Consider the following 19,877-nt stretch of genomic DNA (forward strand, 5'->3'; position numbering starts at 1 on the left):
CCTAGCAAGCTCCCTGGCATGCTATTGGCAGCATGACACCAGGTACCACAGCAGAATGACTAAACCTATGATATCCAGAGCCGGGGTGAACCTAGAAGGCTAATCAATTCATTGACAGCTGCGCTCGTACTGTGCCGGTACTTTATATAATAATTATTCGGTGATAAAAAAATAAGAATAAAAACCTAGGACTTCCTAGGAAGACTTCTCTGCATTGAATATATCCCGAAGGCTGGGCCTGAAGGCTTCCACGTTGAAGTGCCATTAATGCCCGTGAATCCCAGACAAATCGCAACGGAATGCCAATAAATACTCGAGCACAGTTAATCCTGCCGTTATCATTCAGCAGCTAACCCTCATATTGGTGGGATCTCGATTAAAATACATTTCGGCGGCGAATCGCAAGAGTAAGTCTTACTTGGATCCCCGAGAAGGCATGGCAAATCCTCTCTCCTCCCGCATAGGTTGTGGTACAGTACCGTACATACCAGGCCAGGAATGGGGCTCTGAAGCCGACAACGACACATCAAAGCTTATGGCAACGTTGCACGACAGCAGCCTTCGAAATCCCGGCGTCGTACGGCCGGGGGAAAGCCTAAAACCGGATCACTCACGACATTCATTTCGCTTAAGAATACATGTTTATCAACACTCCGAGGCGGTTAAGTATCAGTTAATTTGGCTTTCTTGGCGATACGGACTGGCATCTTGGCAGTCGGTAGAGGCATTGTGTTTCACTTGCCTGGCCTTAAACCCCTTTAGCTCATCCAAAAGTTAGCATTTTAAAAATGCCTTTCTGTTTTTCAAATCCCCAGCTTATTGTATACGGAGAAGTCAAGAGAAAACAAAAATAAATGTTGCTGTCGAGGAGCCTTAGCGGTTTGAAGTTGGGCATTTTTCTGATCGGATGCGCTCCGGTTACAAAGTTTCCCCTACCGTGATGGAAACCCTGAGCATGAAATTTTTCCGGCGAGTGATAGGGCGTGCCACGGAGTCAGAAGAAGGCTTGGTTCCAATTCTGGAAACCTTCCAGCCGCGCTAGTCCCTTTTCTTTCTCCCCCCAAAAATTTTTGCCTTTCTATCCTTTGCCTCTCTGTCCTTTTCCTCTCTGTCCTTTTCCTCTGTCTTTTTCCTCTGTCTTTTTCCTCCCCGCCCTACATCTACCTCCTGGCAACAAATCCACCTCCGCACAAAAAGAAAAAAGTGCTTTACCTCTCTCAAACATCCTCTGCGCGCCTTTACACAAGGTTCGCCCATTATAATCAAACGCGCACTCATCTCTATGGAATTCGTGGTCAACAGACAATCAAAGACCGTCTTCTCCCAGCCAGTCAAGTTCGCCATCCAGATCCAAGCCGGTACTTACATTCTCTTCTCCAGTCCTCTGGTGCTCTTCCCTTGGCTAACCCTAAGGTTTCTTGCAGGTCCGACGGATAGTTTCAGTGCCAGGGATTAACGCAACCACAAGAAAATGGGTTTGCTTTACTTCCCTGATGAGCTATTGCTCCTTGTAGCGGAGAACCTAGAGGATGCCCGTGACCTCAGCTCTCTTCTCAGGACGAACACTCGCCTCGCTTTTACGCTGTCTCCGCTCCTCTGCAAGCTCGCCGCAGCCCCCAAGTATTCCACCAGAGCTATATACTACGCTGCAGCGAACCGAGATGCGGATATGGTGCAATACATTCTTGAGAAAGGAGCTACCATCGGGCTGGCCAAGTTGGATGGCGAAAAGATCGGTGATGAGGAGAAAATGTGCTCGAAAGATATTGTGGATTTTGTAGTGAAGAAAGGGGCCAACCTTGTCCTCAACAATAACGACAACAATGGAGATTTCCGCGCAATCAACTGGGCTGCGTGGAACAGAAAATTGGCCATGACGAAATTCTTGGTGTCTAGAGGTGCAGATATCACCTTCGTTCCTACGACTGACGACGAGAGTGTTCTCAGTGACGCTATTAAGGGTGGCGAACCCGAGATTGTCGAATTCCTCCTTGATAACGGTCTCAGCATGGAAATCAACGATTACCTCGGAACTGGCCTACACGTCGCAGCCCAAGTGGGCCAACTCTTGGTAGCCCAGCTATTGGTGGACCGTGGCATCAATGTCTCTTCTCATAACGGAGATGGGGAAACTGCTCTCCACTGCGCTGTCACCACTGGCAAAGTGGAAATGGTCGAGCTCCTCCTCCGTAACAAGGCAAACCCCAATATCGGAGCCAAGTTCGGAGGAAACATCCTACCTCTACACATCGCGGCACAGAACAAAAGGTACGATATCGTTCGCCTCCTCCTTTCTCACGGCGCAGACATCAATGCTACGGATTCGGAAGGGCGAACAGCTCTCAGCTTTGCCGTCTCAGCTGAAGACGAGCAGATGGTCAAACTCCTCCTCGATAAAGCCGCCGACATTAGACTCGATGACTATCATGGCGCCACACCCTTGCACTTTGCCTGTGAGAAGCCGGATGTCTCCATGGTTAAACTACTCCTTGATAACGGCGCCGACATCAATGCTCAGGACGGTGACCTTTGGACCCCACTTCATTGGGCCGGTCAACACGTCAACGTTGTCAATTTTCTCGTGGAGAGAGGAGCTAAAGTCACACTTAAAACTAAATCCGGCCATATGCCTCTTGATCTCGTGAGTGAGAACGAAAACATTTGCGCAATCTTGGGAAACGCTGCGAGAGCAGCTAGTGTTGATGTTTAGACTTTTTTTCCTTTTCTCTTTTTTCCTTTGGATTTGCATAGATTACCCGAGTAGAATATCCCGCGAGATGATGATAATGATGATGGATAGGTTAGACTGTGGGTTAGACCATTAGGGAGCTTTCTTTTGGGTTACCGTATTGCTGTGTTTTTAATTGCCATTCTTGCGCTTTTATTTCCGTTTGTCTGTTTGCTTCCCTTCCCGTTGTTTAGATGTTTAGATTTTCACTATAGACCACCATACAACTGTATATACCCTGGCATACGTTAGATTCATGTACTCAGACATCGGAACAACAAAAGCTTTTTTCATGACGGATATAATACCATGCTCGAACTTTGAAATCGGCTCGGCGTCTCCCACGCATAATAACTTAGAGTGCCAAAAGGCATGGGGAAGTCTCCATTGTTTGTCCTGCGTCGTGTCATACCGATCCTACTCAAGACTACCATCCAAATATATATCATACCCAAATAACTGACCCGTCGGTCATTTCCCCCCCACCACTATGATTTCCAGCTATCATACCTTCACTATCCCTCCAACCCGCCGTGTTTGAGAGAACCCGTAGTTGGAGCGACCACTCCCAAAGGCGAAAAAGCACGAAAAACGCACTTTGATCACACATTATCACTCTAAGATTTTCTTATGACATCGTACTCGTCCGATGATCCCATACCATCCGTTTCTTTTTTTTTTTTTTTTTCGCAAGTATGATACTGTACAAGTATGATACCGTTTCCGTGACGTATCCACCGTTTAAGTTAAGGTTAACGAGTCGGATTCGTTCAATTCCTCGAGAGACCGAGCACGGTTTACTACATAATAAACGTGACCTGGGCAAAATCGTGCAAGAATGCATAAATAACGAAGTTGCTCTTCCCCTTAATAAAAAAGACCGAAACATAATAGCCTCCTCACCCCCGTTCTTCTATCATAGGCCGGATTCAGAGTATCACAGGTAGACAGAATGCCCATCACGAATTCACCACCCGCTAGAAATTTTGTCACCGTGGCCGCTATCAGAGCGCTGAGAGTTTCCGACCGATGTTAGTCCGTTGCGGTAAGTTTGCTATCATTCTTTTATCGGTACCGAGGGTCGAACGTGTGTGGAGGAGGAGACGTATGATACCGTATTCTATGTACTCAATGGTTAATTGAAAGAATCTAGCGTGGAGATTTCTCGAATTGAGTTGGAAGCCTTGACGTTCTCACATCTCTATAATGCCCCGTTCGGCAAAAATGGAGCCATTTCATTTCCCTCATAATATTTATCATACAAAGTGACCATTTCCTTCCATTTCAAAATTTCCGAACACACACAACTAGCCATGAAATTTTTTCATATCAGTATAATACACTGTTTCAAGAAATTATACAATAGGATAAGTTTATAATAATATTATTATTTTAATACTTCATAGTAACAACTTTCCTATGATTACCACAAGCCATCAAACAATATGGATCGCCAAATTAGTACCGTAATTGATCAGTGATGCATACCGATTACAATAGGTGCTCTAGTATATAATCACTTATTTCTTTCAAACCAGTATTATTATTCTTCTTTTTTTCTTAGGGTAAGTCCCTATTTTGTGCAAATGGAGCCATTTCCATACAAACAGACTTGGTGGGAACCAATGGGGAGAGAAATGGAAGACAATTTCACGTCTCGAACTATTTTGAAATGGAACCATTTCTTATAGCTCCATGCCAAACGGGGCCTAATTTTCTGATCGCCCCTTGTATTGTATTGTATTGCATACCCGGGTTTATCCTAGAATTTCATCGTAGATAGCTAATTGTACCCTACTGTAATTAACTAGTAGCAGCTATCTATCTACTATGCAACTATCACGACATCAAGTTACTATCATATAAAACCCACTAACTCACCCTTCTATTATAAAGCCCCAACAGCGACAGTAACTCAACCATCCGTCCCGTATAACTCACTTGGCCAACGATGTGATGCTAAAACTCGTTCAATTAACTAATTACGACCAAAACCACGTGCCCCGCAACTCAGACCTCCATCAATTTCACCCATAAGCGCCACTAATAGCCATTCCAGTAGCCTAGCCACTAGGGCGCAGTATGATACCCACAAACTGACCATCCAGCTTAGAGTACGGTACTCGTACTCGTACGATAGTAGTACTAGCTAGCTAGCTAGCAACACGGCGCATCTGGGGTAAACCAGCTAGTCCAGTCAAGCCCACTCGTCATTGGAGTTTTTAGTGAGTGACTGAAATCCCCTCGCACGTTTCCAAAAGCACCGGAACAGCCCCGCTTAATATTAACCCGCGCGAGCGCAAAGGATGAGTCGGCGAAACAGCCCAAAAAATCCCCTAATAAAATCGTGTACTCCCCTCAGAGAACTAACCATTGTCTAATCTTCCATCTCTCGTATGATACTCGTGTACCAACAGCAATGTGCGCGATCCAAAATGCGCTAGCTAGCATGGTGAAACGAAGGAAGGACTAGCGTTAGGCGCCGTTGCGATCACGCAAGATCACTCGCGGATCATCCAGACATGTTCTCTTTTTTTTCTTCCCGAAAAACAGATGGATCGGCGTGGAGATTGGCGGTGAAATGGCGGTCGGTGATTGGAGAATCGTTTCCGACAAGTCGCTAGCTAGCTAGTCACTGTAGCTCCCTTTCTCCGCTCGGAGGTTGTCACCGGTGGGTGGTTGTGAGAAGCCGTAGGCTATCGCTTGTCTCGGCCGGGGGGGCCCTTTTTCGAATAACTTGTCGATGCACACCGCCGCCTGCGGATAGCAAGCCGTGTTCAAATGCTTCTTCCCTCTACGGTACTCGAGTAGTCTACCCTGCCTGAAGATCTTCGTTCCCTCGATTGCTTCACGTGTCGGCGGTGGTTATTACTAGCGATGGATGGATGATTCCGACAATCATACATAGTTTTCGCCGGACCCGTCGCGTGTCGAGCATCGGTCATGAACCCGACCCCGGTCCTGGCCACTGGCCCCCAGTCACGGGCGGCCAGGGTGACGGGAGGTGGCGGAGGTAGATTGGGCTTGGTATTCCATTGAAGATTTTAAAATTAATAGACCATACCGGTACAAGTACTACTCAAATCCAAATTAACTATCAATCCTAATCAAATAACCCTAACCCTCGAAGAAAAAACCCTAGCCCTCTCATCATCTTCCAATCTAGGTGACGGGTCAGGGCACAGCCCCAGTCGTCAACGGGATACAGTAAAAACAAAACCAGCCCCCCATCGGCGGGAGTTTTTCTAAAAGTGGGTGTTTTCGGCTGACGCAGAAATCCTCCTCCCCTTATCCGATCCTTCTTTCCCCTTTCCCTTTCCTTTTTTTTCCCCCCCCTTCAAAAGCACCGTGGTGTAGGGACTTCCGGTGTTGGTTTAGTTAACTTTAGTTACTTCTACTTGTAGTACGAGTAAAGTAAAGAGGTGGTTGGGTTGTTTCTTTTTCCCTCTTTTTTTTCTTTCCTTTTTCCTTCGTTACGTTCCACTACGGTGAGATAAGTCCTCAACGCTATCTGAGTTATGTCTTCTAATAACTCTTGGCGAAGGCTATTTGTCCGACGATACTTGGAGGTTATGTAAATCGGTGACGTATCGGCCGGGACTGACATGGCGATGGGGACCAGGCGGTCAAAAACGGAGAAGCACGAGGGGGAGAGCACGTGTTTGTGGATTTTAGGAAGGAAGGAAGGAAGTGTGTAGGATTGAGGAAGGATTGCCGGTAAGTGGGATATAAGTCTGAGCGCTATTATTCCTGTAAAAATTTATTGTGCATGATAGTTGATCCCAGTGATGCCCGGCGACTGCGCTGAGTAGACTTCTATCGCGAACCAATTGGCGCCGTTCTGTGGTGTCGTTGGTCTCAGTCCACTGCTCGGTATCCCAGAGAGGGATTAGGGGGTTCGAGTGACACGATATGATTTCAAACTGATACGATATCCTTCCCAGAACCAGAGGTCAGGCTACAAAGCCCCAGTGGGTGTTGATCACGAATGCGTGCTGGCCAGTTTCAAAAGTGACCGGACACCACGGCACCCTTGCTGCCTCACTTGGTGCGATGGTGTCCGGGCACTTTCTTGGACGGCTGATAGGGTCGAAGAGTTGACCCACCGAAAAGGTGCCAAGATGGGGTAAACTTGAGGTATCATAATTTCATTTTCTCTCTATCAGCGAGTAGGAAATCACCTACTATATTGCCTAATAGAGCCATAATTATCATCAGATTGATTGTCGGGGAGCCATTGTGGTTTGAGGTTGGCCAAGTATTCCGGCTACAGACGTCCCTCACCGCTTCCCCCCACTCTTGCTTGGACGTTTTCGGCTTTTCGGTAGATTTCGGAGGTTTTTACTCTTTTCGTTGGGAGCGGGCGGGGGTGGACGGGATCGCAGGGTGAGAGCTTAAACCCGCAAGTAAAGGGATCTCTAACGTTTATTCCGATCTTGAAGAAAGGCTTCATCCGGATCAGAGCTCCATATACTTGGGAAAGGTGGTGGCGAGGAGATAATGTAGCAACGGGAGCTCTCCTGTCATGGTGAAACGTAAATGGCCTTCTTTAAACTGCTTTTCGAATGAGATTCCATGACACTGACTAATCAGATGGTAACTGAAAGAAGAAAAATGTGAATTAGTAAGGTACACCCACAACCCCCCCACCCCACCTTGGATTGGCCCCGCAACGACGTCTATCCATCTCTTCGCATCTCTCAACATCGACGTCTGTTCCCCCCTTCTCCCAGTTAGCTGTTTCACCTCCAAACGACACATATTGCACCCATGGCAAACGTCAGCATCATAACGTCTCCAGAACAGTTCGAAGAGCTCAAGAAGACCTCCACTCTCCTCATTATCGATTGTGTGTTGACCCCTCCCCTCATCCGTTATCCTGGCTGCATCCGCCTAGTATCATGTTGCCGGTTTGAAGTTTCAGTAATTTCGCTGACTGGCAATTTTCCCTTGCAGTTCATGCCATCTGGTGTGCCCCATGTAAAATCGTCAACCCGGTCTTCATGAAGCTAGCCGAGAAGTTTGCGTCTCCCGGAAAAATAGTCTTCGCAAAGTGTGATGTCGATGACAACCAACAGATATCCAAGGACCTTGATGTTACAGTGTAGGTAGCACACCGAACGAGCCGTGTTCGCTTTTTTGTTTCTTTTCCTTCTCCCCGGGTCCAGTATTGCCAGGCGCGGGGGGGGCTTTGCTTTTTTGGGATGGAAATGATGGGGGCTAACTCGAACTCATTTTACTCTGCAGGATGCCATCCTTCCTTGTGTTCAACAATGGAGCCCTGGTGGAGCGTGTCCAGGGCGCCAGGCCCATGGTTCTCAGGACTACTCTTACCAAATTGGTGGAGGGGGTTCAAGCCTCTGATTCTGGATCCTCTTCGGCTGCCGAAGGGCTTACCGCATCCGAAACAAAACCTACCGCTACTAGCTCCACCTCCGCTGCCACTGCCTCCACTGCTGCTGGCACCACTTCTACCCCAGCCGTCAACACGTCGGACGATAGCGATGCGGGCTGGCTTGGCGCTGAATTGCCGAAGCCGTACAGCGATGTAACGGACCAGGTGAACCTCAAGCAGTTGGATCTTCTCAACGCAAACTCCGAGTTCGGACCAGCCAAGACACTGTTTGACATGAAGGCACCCAGCAAGGCTACCGCTAGCAGTAAAGGGAAGGAGAAGGATTCAGGCACTGAGGTAGCGGCGAGCAGAGATTGGGTCGAATCTGACACTGATGAACAGCTCATGCTCTTCATCCCCTTTCAGTCTACCGTCAAGATCCACACGCTTCAGGTGACATCCCTTGCGCCGGCCCCGGAACACCCAGATTACGATAAGGATTCGGACACACCATCTCGCCCCAAGACAATCAAAATCTGGGTCAATCCACCACACACGTTGTCCTTTGAGGACGGTGAGAGCCCGGCTACGCAGGAAATTACGCTAAATCCTTCCGACTGGGACCCCAAGACTGGGACGGTTTCTGTGCCCCTCAAGTATGTCAAGTTTCAGAGCGTGAGCACGCTCAACATCTTTTTCGTTGATGTTGAGAATGAGGACGCCGAGAAGGTTAGGATTGATAGGCTAAGGGTCATTGGGGAAAAGGGCGAGAAGAAGGAAATGGGCAAGTTGGAGAAGATTGGGGATTTGTCTGGGGAATGAATTTTCTTTCTGGAGGGCATTTCTTTGTTCCACACACGATTCCAAGGGAGTTTGTGGTGTTAATTTTCTCTTCAATTTTTTTTTCGAGTTCCATTTCTCGTCCTCAAAATAAATGATTGGTCCGTGCAGAGAAAAAAGAGAGGATGGGGGGAGAGCAAAGTACAGTATACTCGAGTACGGCGGCAGTGTAAGGGGAGAGTTTGGAAGGAAGAAGTTGCTGCAGTAAAAGGGAAAAAAACAAAAAAACGAGAGACTTGAAATAAATTTCATGTCGTTCGATGTGATATCCTTTCCTTCCTCTTCTTCTCTTTCTTCTCTCCCACTCTTACTCGAACACTTCTCTGGAAAGAAGGGAAGGAAAAAAGGAAGGTTTGATTCGAAAAAAGCAAAAAATGACAAAGGGAAAGAAAAAAAAAAAAATGAAATCTACTACTACAACTACCGGTAGTGCATCTTTTTTCTTTTCCTCCATTTTTCACTTTAGACCACTTGTAGTAAACCGTCTCAATTACCCCCCACGGTACGATACCGGTACAGTACTCGAGTACCCGTACAAACCTTGCCCCTTGGGTTATTTTTTTTCTTCTTTCTTTCCCTATTGTACGAGTATGATGAGACGAAATGATATCAAACCGCGCTTCAATCCAGCCACTCGGCCTTGCATACATATGCAATACAGTGGACAGAACGGTACTGCACTGTACTCGTACTGTATAAAATCAGGCGCATAATAGGTAAGGGTGGTGTGTTTTTCTCCTCTCACGTCTCATTGTTGGGAATACCGGTATTATAATAATAAGATGTGGGAATCGTGGGAGAGGGGGCAGGGAGGTTTCCTTTCTCGATTGCTTTTGCTTGTTTTGTTTTTGTTGTATAGTGTTGTATTGTACGGTACGGTATATATTTTCGCGTAGGGTGGTCACTGACCTTTTCAATGGGTATTAGGCGTGGGAAGTTATTACTTGTGACTTGACGGGAATGGGGTCGGGTGTTTCTGTTCCGGTTGACTGGTGCATAACCTCTTCTCCCCTTCTAGACTGGTAATTGGTACTGGATTGGAGGTGCTCATATCATACCGCGATGTCGAGAATGTATGATACGTGGTTGGGTGGATGGGATAGGTATGATACTGGGCTGCCATGAGAGTGTAGCGCATAGTTATGGGCGCATCAATGGGTTCCCCCGATGCTCCTAATATCATAATCCGGGCGTTACCCGAACACAAGAGGTAAGTAAATAGTCACGTTACGAATTGTCCCTTCCTCTCCTATACCGGTAATGTACATCGAAATAGCAACATGATATCGAAACCTTCCCCCCCCCCCATAATCATGCACGACGGAAGTTTTCAGAACATTGTACGAGTGCTTCCCAGCGTCGTACCGTATTCCCCTCCCCCTTGCTGGACATCACCCGGGTAGCATTTTTTTCTTCTTCTCCCCCCCTCACCGTCAGGTTCGGTAGGACCCATCAGCTGAAGCGAGGTTTCGCCGTCGGGTCCGTGCGTCACGCTTAGAGTATGATAGGCGGGAAAGTTCCGTGGGGGGGGGGAGTTTCTTCGGTCCTGTATCATACAGTACTCGTACTCGTGGAGTATGGATGAACTCACCGAGGTTCGGTTTTGGCTGGAGGGGGCTTGGCTGGGGGTGTTTTTGTGTTTTATTTGATTTTCTTTTTACCTGTACTGTACTTGTACCATGCTTGCTGTACCCGTGTGGTACCTTACGTACTTTTTTTTATATTTCTTACCAGCCCAGGGAAGGGTGATGAGAGATGGGACTTACCGGGATGTTTTTTCCCCTTACACATGGTTTGTAGAGAAGGATGGAAGGAAAGGAAGGAAGAAGGAAAGAGATGAAGATACCGGTACTGTGCTCGTACGTAATTGATTCGTTGGGAAGGTTCTTTCACCGTCGGATTAGAATTCAAATCTTCATATGATGTGCGTGGGAAGCGGAGAAGGGAATCTCTGATCGGGCTGTTTCCTTTTTTCCCCTTGATTTGTTTTTCTCGTTCCTGGATGAGCTTCCCTTCTTTCCCTTCCTTCCTTCCTTCCCAATTCCCTTCCTCCTCCTCCAGCGCGCGCTCTGCCAATCGACAATCAATCAACCGCAGCACGTGTGCCTGTAAGGTACGACGAGTATGGTGAATGTGGGGGAAGGAAGGGAGGGAGGAAGAGGAACAAGCGAGCAAGCAACGCCGCCGCCGCCGCCGCAAAAGCAAAGAGAAAAAAAAAAGAGAAACCCCCTTCCCCCACACACACAAAAACGCAGGAACAGGTTTCGAAAAGGTTTCAAATACTTGATAATAGTGTGTAGCCTGCCTAAAAGGAACTAACGAACACTTGTTATCCCACCTAAACGGTACATGTCCTACGATACCAGTTGCTGTGCCGGTCTGATACCTGCTGGGTAGGTATGGTAGGTAGGCGGGCGGCCAAGCAAGCGAGCGAGAGAGCGAGCGGAACGAGGAAGAGGGTACCGTAGCGCGTCAGCTATCCAGATGTTCGGAAGGGTGAGGGGGATTCTTTTCTTTTCTTTTCTTTTCCGGAAGCGGGTGCATAGGTACTCGAGTACTGTATGGTAAACACTGGGATTGGATTGGGTTGATATCGATTTGGAGGGAGTGAATGGGAAGTGAAGGGAAGGGAGTAGTAGGGTAGGAGACCGGTTGGGATTTTGGCACCTGATCGGAAGTAATTTACCTCATCCATCTCATTTCATTTCGCTCGGAACTTTTTTCTTTTTTCTTCTTCTTCCGCCCAGCAATTGAGCGTTTTTACTGTAGGGTGCGGTACTGTATTCTTCATCTATCTATCATGATATGGAAAACCCCTCCCCCTCCCCCTCCCTATTCGCCCACTTTATCTATCCACGATATCATACCTTCCCCCATACTCGAGTACTCGTACCGGTACATGTATGAACAAAACCCACCCCCCGTTCCCCACCGAGAAAAGAGGAACGAGAGGTTTATTTTCTGGAATTTCCGTTCATCTGCAATTAAATTCTTTCTGTGATCCACCTGACGCCCAATAATTTTGACTCTTCGCAATTGTGAAAAGAAGCGGATAGGCAACACGGATGGGTGAATCGCCGCACGAAGAAGGAAAGGGAAGAAAGAGAGAAAGAAGGAAAGAGAAGAGAAGTTTCGAGTCTCGTACCTGAGGTTGACGGCTTGGCATCGAAGTGACCGGGAGAGGGAAGAAGCTAGAAGGGTTAGCCCTGATGGTGTAGTTTCCTCCATTCTTTTTTTTTTGGTTTGGAGGAAGAATGTTGATGACTGATAATATTATGATACATATTATAATACCGGACTCGAGTCTGTACTAGTACTGTAAATTACTTGTCCCAGGCAACTGTGGGCTATGAATGATAGGGCCGTTGCGAGGTGTTGTGTCACGATATGCTAGATGCCGTTTCCATACGGGAACTTTTTTATTTTTTATTTTATTTTTTGTTTCCTTCTCCTTCCCTTCTTTTCTTTTCTTTTCCTCTCAACCTTTTTTTCACACCTGCGCGGTGCCGTATTGTTACATTTTACCGTTCACTTTCTGTCGCCCGTTTTTTTTTTTTTTTGTCTCGTCTTCGTGCCCTGCCTGCCTGCTTGCTGCCTTGCCCGCTCACTGCATGAGAAACGGTTTCCACTTGTGCACCCGTAGCTCGCGATCATGCCTCTTTCTCTCTCTCTCTCTCTCTCTCTCTCCCCCTTCTGCCCTTCGGCACGGCTAGACTTGTGGAAATGGAGGTGGGCGTGTATCATGGGCCCCTCTGTGTATTGTAACGCCAATTCCCGCTTATAATATCATATCATAGCATAGGGTCCCACGATGCTGATGCTGATACCGATACTGAGACCGAGACTGATACCGGGGGGGAGGGGTGATGCTTCTCCTGCGTTGTTGGGTGTGATTGTGCAGTACGGTACTGTACATGTATGGTACTGGTTTACCGTACGAGAGTATACTCATGGTACGGTGGGTGGGTAGGTATCATGGGTGTGGACACGGGTATGTATGTATGTATGTATGTATGTATGCACTCGAGTATGATGGTACGGCAGGTATGATCCCTACTTGTATCATTATACTCGTACAGTACGAGTACGGTACGTGCTGTACTGTACTGACTGATGCCCCGAAGGAAGTAAGGAAGGAAGGAATGAAGGAAGCGCTGTGTGCCCGTACAGCGCTGTAATCCACCTGCCGTCGTAGTCCTCTTTCCCCCGTCATCCATCCATTTTTCACATATCCTCCTTCCTCCTTCTCCCATGACATATGCGCTGGACCGAGCTGGGCTGGTGGGGGTTAACTCACCTATGAAAAAAAAAACCTGGAGACGAGCATGAAAGTAAGGGGAAAAAAAAGCCGCCCGATTATGATATATTGTAAGATGGACTCGAAGGAAGGAAGGTGATTGGCAAGTTCCTCCTCCTTCCTTCCAAGGTAAGAAATGACGACACCCCCAGCATTTCTATGGATATTCATAGGAGGAGAGAGAGAGAGAGAGAGAGAGAAAGAGAGAGCAGAGGAGCAGAGCAGCACAAGCGCTTGTTGGATACCGTGGAATAGTTTCTCTCGAGCGGGTACAAATCAATCGATCAATCGATCAATACGATAATCTGCTGTGTCAACTTATGTAACTCCAATCCGCCGTATAACCACCACATCAAACAGCCTTGCCTTGACAGCTTACGCGACCTTACCCTACGCATTTATTGTAAATACAACAACCTTTCTCGTGCCATCATCATAATTATGTATCACCCCACCAATAATCATTGGGAATGATGAATTAAACGGCCATAACCACACACATACACACATACACACACCCATCTTGTTACTCGTACGCCGTGAGTTCTATTCTCGTCCTTCCCTCCTCCTCCTCCACCCCTTTCTTTTTCCCCCTGTGAATGACGACGACATATGGGAAGGAACGAAACGAAACGAAACGAATTCCAAAATACCGGTTTATGGGTTACAAGTTTTTCATCAGCCCCCAGCTCAAGAAGAAAAGGAAAAGGAAAAAAAGAACCCTTTTCCCGAGTGCAAAAAAAACAAAGGGTTTCGAAATTGGGGAGATCTACGAGTACAAAGTTAAGTTACTACCGGTATCATACTGTACGCGTATGCAAAGGCAAATAACACATGCCGAGGGGGAAGTGGGAAGAAGAAGAAGAAGGAAAAAGGAAAAGCTTGCATAAAACGGGTTTCCTTTTCTCAAGCCCGAGGGGCTGAGTTGTGCAGTACTGGATGATACTCGAGTATTGTTACCGTAATCCACCGAATTGAATGTGAATGAATGAATGAATGAAAATAGGCGGTGGGAGAGGATGATGGATGGACGGACAAATGAAACCCCGTGGTCGTCGAAACTGTAAGATGAAATTTTTTTTTTTTTCTTTCCTTCCTTTTCCTTTCGAGATAATATCGTGAATGGATTGGATGGATTAACGTCTCAGCCTATCCATCATTGTTCCTTACCGGTAAATGCCGTGACCTGGCTTCGCACCATTCTGGTAAAACAGTTAACTTCGCCTGTCAATCAATCAATCAATCAATCAGTCAGTCAGTCGAGTCAAGTCAAGTCAAGTCAGAAGAAGGCTAAGGCTAGGCTAGGCTAGGCAGAGAGGGCATCATATCATACGGTTTATCATATCATATCGCGAGCATGCCCGGATTTTCTTTTCCCGACATTTTGGTAAATTAACTGTCCAAGAAGGTGATTGATTGGCTCGACTTTTGACTCGCCGGGTCTATCGGAGAATGGTAAAACCTGCGAGCAACCGTTTATATCCACCTTTTTATAGCCCTCATCTGATAGGGTCGTCGGTTTGTTGGGTTTTGGTTTGGTTGGTTCGTTCGTTGGAGGGTTTTACATGCTTATTTATATATTGTCATATAATGTAGTATAAGGAAGTGCTCGTAGTGTAGGGTATGATACAAGTACATCTGTCTACTGTTAGGTAAAGCAGGCAGAAGGTATTTGCGGGTTACTGTCATTAAAGAAGAGTGGCGATTTCCTTTCCTCTTCTTGAATCTTCCTTCTACTTTTCACACACAAGTCAGTACGGTACGAGTACCGTACGTAAGCAAGATAGTCCATCGCTCGGAATGAAGCCAGATATGTATCATAACCGGTGCACTATCCATACCTTAACAATACGAAATGGCAAAGTTACGCTAACGCGCTTACGAAAGATCGTCAGGAACGGAAGCCGAAATCAGCCAAAAAAAGCCCATCGCCCACCTAAAAAGGATTTTTTTTAAAAAAATTTTCTTTTTCATCATAAGCGGTACGGTACCCGTTAGGAATGCCGGTACTACCGTACTCGTACTCTAATCTAATAATCAGCATGGGGGAAGGGGTGGTTCGTTACCATAAGTCAAGAAAGCAAAATTGCGGGCGTACCAGAACTGTATGGTAACGCATGCATCGCAGCGCATCCACGGCATGATCATCTTTTTGCCCAACCCAACGTTGCTATTTATAACTCTGGGTGTGAGGAATGGTTGTTTCTTTCTTTCTGTCCGTTGTGTGTGGGTGTATGGGTGTGGGAAGTAATTATTATTATTTTTTGTGAAGAAAAAAATAATAAGAAAAAAAGAAAAAGAAAAAGCGGGCGATATCATATTTCTTGACAGAAGCGGGTGGGTAGCACTGTGGTTGTTGCTTTTTTTTTTTTTTTTTTTTTTTTTTTTTTGAATCAGAAATAAGTGTTATGGGGATGCTGGAAAGCTTGCTTGCTTGATTGCTTGCTTTCGGCTCTCGTCATCTTTTGCCTGAAGTGAAGTCAAGTGAATTTATCTGTATGTCTGCTATGTCTGTCCGCCCATTGATAACCGGGGAATTCTTGAGTACCGGTAAGTGGATGGAAGGAAGGTACTGACTGTAACCATACATTGTGCATACGTGGAAGAAAAGGATGCGATATCTTGATACCGGTAGGCTGTATACTCGAGTACCGGTACCTGAAGAAGAAGAAGAAGAAGAGAGCGCCGAAGTAAAGAAAGACAAAAAAAAAAAAAACCCAAACCGCAAGGAGGGGAAAAGGTAGAATTGAGTTTGAGCGCGACGCAGGGTCTTTTTACATACGCGGACTAGCCTGCCTCGAAAACGCCCTGCCGACCCTCCCTCTCTCCCAAGGCCAGGTCTCGGATATGATAATCCACAGAGGGACCAAACCTATCATGGAAGAAACGGAAAACTTATCTACAGTACAATCCTGCGGAATCAGGCCTTGGTATCGTGCTGTGGGTTAAGTGAGCACAGTAACGCGATATCAGTATCATGCGGTACCAGTACGAGTACTCGTACAAGTGGCCCACCAACCTTTTTTTTTTTCGGCCCTGAGGCCGTCGACGATGTTACCCACATTACCATCAGTTATGATAGCTTATGGCAGCCATGTGGATGGGGGGGGTCCACATGATAACCTGGGAATCGTTTATCTCTCTCATTCTGGGGTAGGAAAGGGCAAATCGGTACAAGTTTGGGGGGGGGGTGGAACGGCTGATGCGATAATAGCCGGGGGGGTTGCTTGTGGAATATTCGTCTGTTCCTATCTTGATCAAGTCTTCCTCCGTTCCTGCGTTTTGGACGGTGGAGTGGGATGGGATGAGTGTCTTAGCGCCCCGACCCTTGCCTTCGCCGAGACAGGAACTAGATGGGAACAGGCACGGCAATTCGTCTGTGGCCCTGGGGCGAGTGAGTGTTCCTGCTTGCCTGCGTTCCTGCTTTTGTTGCCTGCTCGGTTTGGGATTTGCTTTTGTTTCCCTTCGGTTATTTCCTTTTTTTTATTTTTTACTTTTTGCTGCATGTACTGGACTGGATCGTGCTTTTCCTGACCGCTTTGGCTGATTTCTTCTTGACAGCGCGAGTATCTCGAACACCGGTACTTGTGCTTCCCCTCTCCTATCTATCCATTCCTACACTTTTCGAATAATCTTATTCTGCCTTTTGTTAGACAGACAAACACCATTTCGGATCAAGTCATGCTTTTCCGAATTGCAAAGAGGGAAAAGAGATCATTCCCATCCATTTATCCCACAAACCCCACGGCCGGAGCGTTCGGTTGGGTATTTCCTCCCCCCCCAGTTCGGGAAGAAGTTCAAGACCAAGACATGGCTGTGACGACCGAGCGACCGAGCGAGCGAGAGTTGCGAAACCCCCAAATACATTCAGGGTCAGACCTTGTTCCCTTCTCCCTTGTCATCTCCCAAAAAGAAAGTAATAAAAAAAAAAAGAGTTCGTGCTCAGGGTCTGCTTTCCTAATTTTCCCCTTTTTTGGATCAGTGCGATGAATGGGTGGATATTTTCCTTCCTTCCTTCCCATTGGCGGCGAACGAATCGATCGATTGAGAAACTGAGTTTCTGGGTTTGGGAAGAGAGACGTTGTAGTGGTGACTGATTCATTAACTGATTGATCGCTGATGCCTGCTTCCTCAGCTTCAACCTCTTCTTCTCCCTTCTCCATCTTGACGCATGTCAAATGATTCGTGCGAGTTGGCGGGTGGCAATTCACAGATCGATGTGCAAAAAAAAAAAAATGCGGCTACGAGTGAGTGAGCTGATTATTAATTTATTAATTTCTCATCTGGAAGTTCCCTCCTATGGACGAATTTCATCATTGTGCACTCGTGTGTCCTATGGGTACGGAAGGTACTGAGGCTGAGGCTGTGCTTCTTGCCCGTTAGCTACCGCGAATGACGGAATTCAACGAATTCATGGTTCTGGGAGGGGGCAAAGCTGCTGAAGAGAAAAGTGAGTTTCTCTGCTGGGCTGGGGATTTTGATTTCGGGTTGGATGGAATGGTTTCCCTGGATTATCCAGACGCGGCAGCTCCCACCATCACCAGAACCCAGGGCGCATGTTTTTCTTCTTTTTCTTTCTTCTTTTTCTTTTTTCTTACCTTTTCTCCTGCTTGCTGAACGCCCCAAATTATTAACGACGATTGAAATGGTTACGGGGGGAGAGATCTTGCCGCTTGACTTGATTGATTGATGGGATGGGATGGGATGGGGATGGGGATGGGATAGGATATGATAGGTGATGGATGGGTGATGGGTGATGAGATGGGGAGAGGGAGTGATGCGATGGGGCTGGCTGTATGGTGACTTTTTACTGGCCGCTCTCGAGCAGGCCATGGCGGCGAGAGGGTTTTTTGTCTATTATCATATCAATTTATCAAGTATCGCTACGAGCACTGTATCATACTCGTACCGCATTTTCGCTGTGGGCCCCTTGGTAGCGCGCTACGAGTACTAGCGGCGGAACCCATGCTCTTTGAAGGATAGGTTGAGAGAAACTGGGGCAAGGAAAAGGCATATGGTGCTCGTGTGGTGCTCAAGCGGTATCATAAATTATCATACTCGTAACCCTGGACAAGAGGCGAGACGGGCTTCGTCTCTCGTCGGTCGCCGCTACATATAACGATGCGCATTATTGATGGTTGATAATGACGCTCCAGATATCGTACAGGTATTGTCTGGTTGAGCATTGAAGCATACCGAGCGGTCAAGTTCCCCAGCCCCAGCCCCGGTCCAGCCAGCGAGCAACCCAGCTCCAGCTATGATAACCCGACCAGATATAAACCCAGCCCCAGTTTTTCCAGCAGCCTGTCCAACGAGAGCTATGATACTAGCGAACCGTATTTTGACTTCATCCGCCGAGGTACACACAGCACACACGGGTTGGAGGAGGAGATGAAAAAGATAAAAATAAAGAGATAAAGAATAAAGAATCTTCGATGCGTTGCTCAAAAATACCGTACCTGTGCCAAATTCCCTTGTTCGGCTCTTTTTTCGTACCGGTACTATTCCTACAGTAATCTCATGTTGCATCGGGTTTGCCTCGCGTTGCTGCTCTGCGTCGCGTTGCCTTCCTCTCTCTGTGTGGCCCGATTTAGCAGTTCCAGTTGCACACACAACGCCTCACCCACCCTCTAAAAAGGTGCGGAAAAGTAATATTATGAGGAAAAATTGGGGAATAATCATAACAGTAATAACAATAATAATATTTATAATAATAAAAATTCAAAAAAAGAATATGTTGTTGTTGTACGGAGGTACAGCTCCTAAGTTTTGTATGTTACGCAGGTGGCAGACACCACAATCACTATTAGTGTAACATACAAAACTTAGGTGCGGTACCTCCGTAGGGTACTCGTAGCAATCCACTTTGGTCCATTTCTTCCCTTTCCCGACGGTGATACTGGGGATGTGATTGGCGTTCCCTTTCTGAGCGGCGAGACATGGACTGGAGGGTGTGGGAGGGGAGAGTGTGAGTGGATCGTTCGGTCCACAAATATCCTTTTTTTTACACAACCCACCACCACCACCACCACCACCACAAGGTTCCCCCCTAAACCGCACACATCTACTCGAGTACCGGTATGATACCATGTCAAATGTCGAACCCATGCTGCTCCCTCTTTCCCAACTCGTACAGCCAACCAGCTACCGTGATGTACTCTACGAGTACCATAACTTGCGGTTACTCTTGCTGGGAATCACTCTCCTCCACCACCCATCTCGCTCAATCCGCGAATATATCATATTTTTGCTTTCTTTTTTCTTCCTTGCCCACACTTGCCTCTTCCAGTTACCGATACTCGATTCTGTGTTGCTCTCTTTGGTTGGCTTCCTGTTGCTGGTTTCTTTTTCGGGCGACTGAGCAACTGAGAGCTGGACCTTGTCGGTCTTTTTCCGGTACCTTGTGATATCGTGTGGGTGACCGTCTAAGCTGTGTGTGAGTGAGTGTGTGGAGCGGCCAAGTTGGAGGAGATGGAGCAGCAGCACCAGCAGCAGATTGTGTGAGGGAGGCGAGCAGAGCGACTCGCGCCGTCGCCGCTCCACCAGAGAGATGATCCAACCACAATCCCTCCCACTCCCACCCACCACGGACACCATTCACTATCCACCACCCCCCCATCCATCCATCACCCATCATCGTATAATATGAACGAATCATTGATCTGGCATTGTTTCAA

General features: G+C 47.1%; 3 protein-coding genes; 2 read left to right on the forward strand and 1 right to left on the reverse strand.

Moving 5' to 3' along the window:
* Positions 1–1,148: 1,148 nt before the first annotated feature.
* Positions 1,149–1,456, forward strand: GSTUM_00009958001 (uncharacterized protein; the record flags this gene model as incomplete). XM_002840995.2 has 2 exons in its annotated part: positions 1,149–1,358; positions 1,425–1,456. The coding sequence occupies exons 1-2, from the start codon at positions 1,283–1,285 to the stop codon at positions 1,454–1,456; spliced, it is 108 nt and encodes a 35-aa protein (XP_002841041.1). The 5' UTR covers positions 1,149–1,282.
* Positions 1,457–7,396: 5,940 nt separating this feature from the next.
* On the forward strand, positions 7,397–9,149 carry GSTUM_00009960001 (uncharacterized protein). XM_002840996.2 has 3 exons: positions 7,397–7,577; positions 7,685–7,832; positions 7,976–9,149. The coding sequence occupies exons 1-3, from the start codon at positions 7,499–7,501 to the stop codon at positions 8,883–8,885; spliced, it is 1,137 nt and encodes a 378-aa protein (XP_002841042.1). The 5' UTR covers positions 7,397–7,498; the 3' UTR covers positions 8,886–9,149.
* A 7,265-nt stretch (positions 9,150–16,414) lies between these two features.
* Positions 16,415–17,363, reverse strand: GSTUM_00009962001 (uncharacterized protein; the record flags this gene model as incomplete). XM_002840997.2 has 1 exon in its annotated part: positions 16,415–17,363. One exon carries the CDS (start codon positions 17,361–17,363, stop codon positions 16,998–17,000), a length of 366 nt encoding a protein of 121 aa, XP_002841043.1. The 3' UTR covers positions 16,415–16,997.
* Between the last annotated feature and the right edge of the window lie 2,514 nt (positions 17,364–19,877).

This window comes from Tuber melanosporum (genome assembly GCF_000151645.1).
Source record: "Tuber melanosporum whole genome shotgun sequence assembly, scaffold_63, strain Mel28".
Taxonomy (NCBI): Eukaryota; Fungi; Ascomycota; class Pezizomycetes; order Pezizales; family Tuberaceae; genus Tuber; species Tuber melanosporum.

Bases quoted from the DNA above. Each gene is read 5' to 3' on its own strand.
- GSTUM_00009960001 (XM_002840996.2), top strand. From the start codon at position 7,499: ATGGCAAACGTCAGCATCATAACGTCTCCAGAACAGTTCGAAGAGCTC. The intron at 7,578-7,684 runs GTGTGTTGACCC...TTTCCCTTGCAG, and splicing joins CACTCTCCTCATTATCGATT to TTCATGCCATCTGGTGTGCC. The intron at 7,833-7,975 runs GTAGGTAGCACA...TTTACTCTGCAG, and splicing joins AAGGACCTTGATGTTACAGT to GATGCCATCCTTCCTTGTGT.